Here is a 7,046-nt window from a genome sequence, read left to right on the forward strand (position 1 = left end):
TGAATTTTTGGAAGTAGCTTGCCAGGTCCTTCTTTCTGAGGTGCTTCTGGATGGATCTGAACCTCCAACCTTTCAGTTAGCAGCCAAGTGCATTATTCATTTGTACCACCCAGGGACTCCATCCAACCAGATAAAAAAAACAAAACCTGTTGCCATCGAGTCGACTCTGACTCATTGTGACCCTACAGGACAGAGTAGAACTGCCCCATAAGGTTTCCAAGGAGTGCTTCGTGGATTTGAACTGCCCACCTTTCAGTTAAGCAGCTATAGCTCTTAACCACTATGCCACCAGGGTTTCTATCCAGCCAGAGAGTTCCCCAAAATTATAACAAAATACATGCAGAAGGCGGATGAAAAAACAAACTTATCTACAACCTCACTTTCCACTTAATAAAAATTGGGGTATTTGCATTAAGAGATAGTCTGAAAAGTGTGGTTCTTAAAGTATTCTTTATTAATCATTAAAAGTTGTAGAAACAACTTTGTATTATAAAGGCACAGGGAGACAGTTTTGATAAAGTATTCAAATTAAACAGTAACTTACAGTACAAAAGACAATTTTAATGCACATACAAACCCCAAATGTCTGATTCAAAAATATTTTACTGTGTCTATTAATGGGCAATGATTAAAAATATAAATTGCTGCTGTATAATAAATATCTGAAAGTGAACATCTTGATAGCAAAGTGAACAAAATATTTATTGCTTTTCACATACATATTATTCCCTGTAATTTTTAACTCCTAATTCTTTTACTATCTTCTCCTCAACCTTTTCCAAAAGTAAATCCCACACATCAGTCTCATGGGGGGAAACGGTAGTTATAAAAACCACCTCAAGCAGCAATCACTGCGGGCAGTGTTTTCTCACTTCCTGTTTTGCAATCAAAATCACACTTGCAAAAAATAAGATAAATGTTTGCTAAACCACAGACCGACAACCCCTCTGTGAATAGCATTCTAAAGTGTGTAATGAATATTTATCAAAATATAAAAGGTGCTCTGTTTGGAGAATGTATTATTTGAAGTTTTGAGTAAGAGGCGTATGTTGACAAGTACTTTAACCGACTCCCCTCAAAAGTTTTCCAAAGTTGTAAAAAGTCAGCTTAATAAAATTTCCAGCACTTACACATTCATTGATGGGAAGACGGTATATGCAATATACTGATATATAAAAGTCAACATAATGCAGTCCATTTTATAACGGAGAGCTCTTACCCTTTTCCCTCCCGTTTTCAAACTGGGATTAACTTTATTGATTTCAGCCTGCTCTTCTGTGGAGCAACCTCCTAGATGGTACAAGTAGAATTTCCATCACAATAGTACAATAATGTGAATGCATCATCCTAATTGAAACAATGCTACTTCAACTTAAGAAATACGTAAAGTATTTGATAATTATTGTAGTCACTTAACTGTATGTCATGTTCAGACAGTGTGTAGCAGCTAGTAATGTACCTGGCACACAGCTGATGCTCAATAAATAGTTGCTGAATGAATGAAAAAGAAAAGAAAAACTTGGCTTTGGTTGTACATATTTTAATCACTTTCTGATTTAGAATAAAGTCAGTCTAGAACTAAACACTGCACACTGCACCCAAATCTGCTGTAAACAAAAGTAGTTGAAACAGAGAAACCTTACCTACATTAATAATAGGCAGCTTGTACTGTAACATTTCTGAAATAGCCCACAGATTTCACATCCATGGTAATTTTTATCCACACATTTAAATTTGATGTTTTGATGTTTAGATTGACAACTGAATGAAGACCAAGGTGGGCAGACTGGCTACAATGTCTACTTTATAAGAAAAATTATTAATTCATCAATAATGAAAAGGTTACGATGCCTGATTAAACTCAAATGGTGGTTACCATGCTAATCTGGCAAAACTGCTAATGAATAAAAGGAAGGCTATTCTTCAGTTACATATTCTTGAAAACAGTAGCTTAACTTTTCAACATTAAAGAGTAACTGGGGAGATCTGACTTTAATAATGAAAGCATTAAAATAAAAGGACTGGAAATGGAATGGTAAGATTAAGCAGGTGACCAATTCTATTTTGAAATCTAGCTGTGGGACTAGGTTTAACATTTCTTTGGCATATGTATTACTATCTTGCACTAGTTAGCATTTTAAAAATACTGGGTTGTATTTTTTTCTGAACCAAAATTAACATCAAGGTGTAGATTGCTAGTATGCTCTTCTTAAAAGTTTTAGGTGAAGGACAAAACAACAATTCTGCAACATATGCCGAACTTCATGTTTACTGTACAATTATAATCACTGGCATAGAAGGATGTAACTGTTAAATATCCTGAAATAATCTCATGCAATGGTGAAACTAGAGAGGCTGGGGGGTGAGGGAGGAAGGAAGTATTTACATAATAAAATATTCAGCTTTCAGAAAAAGAGACAGTAAACCTGGGAATCCTGCCCTAACGGTAAATATATACCACATAGTACTGAAGAAAAACTAGTCAAAACTTAAATGAACACCAACAATAACCTGAATGTGTAAAATTTTAATAAAAAACATAAAAATGGAAAAAAACCCTTTACATCAGAAGGAAAAAGTAGCCTATAAAACAGGCCGATCTAACTTGACATTCAACGTAAATGTTTAAGAGATTCACAAAATCATGAGACTAATGCAAGCTATGTCAAGTACCATGTACCCTTTGATACACAAGCCAATGTAACTATCAGACTCATTTCCAATAGCTTAACAATATTCATTAATCCACTCAGGCATTCAGGGGGGCGAAGCAGTCAATGACGGCTCAAGTCTCCAAAGTGTAAGAACATATTTATTTGCAGAAGCATCACGTAATTTCTGAAGTCATGTCTTACTTTGATGGATGTTAACATGAGTGCTATCGGTGCAAGTTTATCATCCTCTGAACGTTAATACCTCCAAATTTTGTTTTCCAGAGAGTTTTTGGTGGATTAGTTTTAGCCAGTGCCATTAAAATGGAGAAAGAAAAAGGAGAAAGTTCACCATAGACTACCTCACGTTGTTACTTAATTGTGCTAGATATTCTCGCAGTTCTTTTGCAGCCTGGAATCTGCCGTAGCGCTTCTTTGGGTTGGCACACTCATCCAGCAAGGCCTCTAGGCGGCCGTCTTTGGCAATTTCACCTGGAGGATCATGAAGCAGTCCTCCAGAAGTGCCACGCCAGGTGGCGTGTCTGGATAAGAGGTTCTGACAGACAGCATAATAATTGTGGTCCACAGTGGCACGAGCACAAAGAACTTCTTTTGAAAATGATAAGCAAGCCTCCTTATCACAGTCATCAAATTTGCTTTCATACCATACATCCCAGTTTTCAGGTTTATCTGTGGAAGGGGGAAAAATAGAAAAAGAAAAACACATTTTAAAATGGAGTTTTCATTTCTTCCAAAAATATAACATTTCACTAATGAACATAATAGTATCTGCTCTTAGAATTGTATTATTATTTTAGACATCTAAGTATATTAATTCACGTAAACATTTACTGGGTGCCCACCAGTACCAGGCAGAAGAGCCAGATGTGACCTCTACTGCTGAAGGATTCCATCTAGCAGAGACTTCAATTATCCATGGCAAGTGCCACGCAGAGCTATGATACATACTACAGGGTACAGAGGAAGCAGCACCTCTGCCTGGGGCTACAGAAGGCTGCACAGAGAAGAACATCTGATTTAGGTCTTAAAAGATTAGCAAGCCTGGAAAGAAATGGGGAGGTGGGGGGAAACGGCATCCTAGGCCCAGACTATAGTGTGTGCAAAGGCATGGACTAAGGGATTGATCCAGCTGGTTCACGAAACCAAGAGAAGTTCCCTGTGGCTGGAATGTGAAGCAGGTACCTGGAGAGGACTTACAGATGAGGCGACAGAAACAGGCTGTATCTTGTGTGGTCATGACCATGATTTGTTTTACAGAAAAATCTCTCTGGGCTGAGGACTGCAGGGACTAAGATGATAAGGGCAATTAAGGAAGAACCAGGAAGAAAAGCCAGAGCTGAGAAACATTTGAGGGAAAAAATTCACAGGTGAGTGTCTGATTAACGTTTAAGCTTCTAATTAGATGATCAAGTAGACACTATTAAAAGTGATGTGGTTTAGCAGGTGAGGAGGTGGGGCGGGGGATTAAAGCAAGTAAATATGAAGTAGGTATGAGGTGTTCTGGTGGACATGTCATACATGCAACTAGAAATACAGACTTAGAACTTAGACTCGGAGGTCAGAGGTACAGTACACGTGTTTTTAGAACCCATCAGCATTATGTGTGCTTGATGAAACCATGGGAATGAATAAACTTGTACAGGAGTGTGTTGAAAGCAAAGGAAAAAATAAAAGGACTGAGGGTAGAACCTTGAGATTTAAGTGGCTGGCAGAGGAAAGGCCAGTGAAAGAAACAGAAGAAACTCAGGCAGAGGGCACTGCATCTGGGAAAGCGCAGAGGTGGGAAGGTTCATTTAAGAAACCAAAAGGCCGAAGCATCAAGGGCAATAAACAGAGGGCATTAAAAGACAAAGCAGAATAAGGTCAAGTCGCAGGGATTATGCCATGGTAAGGAGCTTGGATATGACTTGAAGAACAAAGGGGAGTCATTAAAGACATTAAGCAGGAGAGTGACAAGACCAGACTTCTGTATTTAAAAAGAAATGATGCAAGTAGTTAGAGGAAGTCAAAGGAAGAAAGAATTTCACGAAGTTGTTACTCTCCAGAGACACATCACAAATTTGCCAATTAGGTGGTTACTGATAGCAAGACAGACATCTAGGTCAGGCTTTACTGGGTTGAGGAATGAACGGAGGTTCAGCAAACAGAGGCAGGCAGAGTAAGCAATACTTTCAAAACAGTTGAGAGACAAAGGAAGGCAGAAGATGTAACAGTAATTTCTAGTTGTAGTTGGATATTGTTTTTGCTGGATATTATTTTTGTTTTTAAAGCAGGAATGGGTCTTATATACTTGTTTATGGGTGTCTATGGTTATTAAGGAGCCCTGGGGTCACAGCAGTTAAGAGCTCAGCTGCTAACCAAAAGGTAGGCAGTTCCTTGGAAACCCTATGGGGCAGTTCTACTCTGTCCTACACGGTTGCTATGAGTAGGAATCCACTTGACAGCAAGGGGTTTAGTTATTAAGGGGGGTAGTTCAAGAAGGCACCTGGTGCAACAAGTTTTCAAAGAAGGATCTAGTATGTCTGAAGATGAGGGAAGGGCAAATGGGTGTTCCTTTAACTAGGTTTAGATGATAAAGGGAAGGACATGAAGAGACTGTCCACAGCAAAACCTCAATTTCCTTGTGAAGAAAAAATAAAGGTCATTGACTGGAAAAAGTGTTCACTCCCTATGGAAGGATCTACATGACAAGTCAAGAAATAATTAGAAAGGTGTCTGTTGAGTGTGGAATCAAAACAAGAGATTGGGGAAAATCAAGTATTTAACAGGCTCATGCTAAGATAATACAAAAATTAAGGGTCAACCTAATATATTGTCACACTCACTGCATCCTGCAGGTGCCACAAATCTTTGGTCTCTATTCATCAAAAATCCTCTTACGAAGGAGAGAGAAGGGGAGGGGAGGGGTGCAAAAATAAAAGACCTTCACCATGAGGCAAGAACCCTTTGGTTTCCTTTTCTGACTGGACTGGTTACAGAATTAGAGGCTCCGTCCCTGACATTTTAAAATTCCTACGGCATTTAATTTTCAGAACACTTCAGACACTCTGTCCACCTATCCTGTGAAGATCAAGGTTTCGGGTGAGATGTAATAATCAGAATGTCAAACCTAAGTCAGATCTGCAGTGCTAGGAATTATCCAAATGGTCATAAACAAAAGCAAGCCCATCACTGGAACGACTGACTACAAGAGGCCCCACAGAGTAATACAAGAAGGGCTCCATGAGGGCAGTACAGTCTCTCTGGCAGGCTTTAACTATGTACACTGGATTCTGTCTTAGACTCCTAAACCACAGAATATACAGCACACCATATGTTAAAGATGTGTGTACACACACACACATACACAGTATATTCCTGTCCATTAGAACATTAAAGGATGTTTTACTAAATACAGAGAAACAATGTTGACAAAGAGTACAATATTTGTTTACTGATACTGGTCAAACAAAGCAAAGGACTAAAAGCTGCCAAAATTATTTAAGAAGGAAATTAAATGCTTGCTTCATATGACTGTAAACATTATTTTGAGAGGGAAAAACGAGTACCAGAAAAAAAAAATCGAAGTTATATACTTACTTTGTCTAATTAATCGTTTGTCAGCAACCAAAACATTTTCAGCATCCACAATGATTACTTTCCCATCTCTAGGACCAACTGCAAAATTGTCAAAGCTGACATCCAGGAGGTAGAGTGCAAATTCAAAGTCATTGTTTGTAAGCTGCTCTGCTATTTCCATTAGTTGCCAAGCAAGGTCAACTCGTTTTTCCCATGGTGCATTAAAATAACTCCACAGTTCTTCTCCAACATAATTTACAGCCACCATTCTTCCACAAGCTCCAAGATATTTTGCAAATGGCCAACCTTCATCAGACGGAAAACTCTACAAAAGAATTATTTTAATATTATAAGAAATTCTGAATAAGATATCCTAACCCTATCCCCCAGATCATCTCAGTAGAGATTTCTACCAGGAATGACCTCCGATTTTCTTTTTGTATTCAATAATTTGTTAAACTTCTTCTTCTTCGCTTTTTTTCCTAACTCATATCACTACTATGGACCTGAAAAAATTTTAAATAGAGAACTTTACATTGGAAAGCTAAAATAGGATCTGAGAAGTCTTGTTTATCAAAATCTCAGGACCAAACTGATGAATAAGAGACAAAACACTTTCTTAATTACCAAATCTAAAAGTCTTTATGCTTTCCTTCATCTTCTTGAGTTCAACGAATTCTTCTTGACAATCAACCAACACTACGAGCCTATCGACAAGCAAATATTTACAGGGCACCAGGCGTTGTGCTAAGCTAGCAATACAGTGAACTAAACGAGGGTCTCTGGGGTCACAGGACTTTTATTTTAGAATAGAAG

At 38.1% G+C, this 7,046-nt stretch overlaps 1 protein-coding gene across 1 annotated transcript in view; it reads right to left on the reverse strand.

Annotated features, from left to right (window-relative positions):
- Positions 1-431: 431 nt before the first annotated feature.
- The window catches only part of DIPK2A (divergent protein kinase domain 2A), a 28,838-nt gene continuing 22,223 nt past the window's right edge, over positions 432-7,046 (reverse strand). Inside the window, exons 2-3 of the mRNA XM_004385062.2 lie at positions 6,252-6,555; positions 432-3,341 (exon numbers count right to left, since the gene is read on the reverse strand). Coding sequence (XP_004385119.1) covers positions 3,010-3,341; positions 6,252-6,555 — 636 coding nt within the window. The 3' untranslated portion in view covers positions 432-3,009. The remainder of the gene's footprint in view (positions 3,342-6,251; positions 6,556-7,046) is intronic.

The sequence above is a fragment of the Trichechus manatus genome, unplaced genomic scaffold (assembly GCF_000243295.1).
Source record: "Trichechus manatus latirostris isolate Lorelei unplaced genomic scaffold, TriManLat1.0 scaffold00132, whole genome shotgun sequence".
Taxonomy (NCBI): domain Eukaryota; kingdom Metazoa; phylum Chordata; class Mammalia; order Sirenia; family Trichechidae; genus Trichechus; species Trichechus manatus.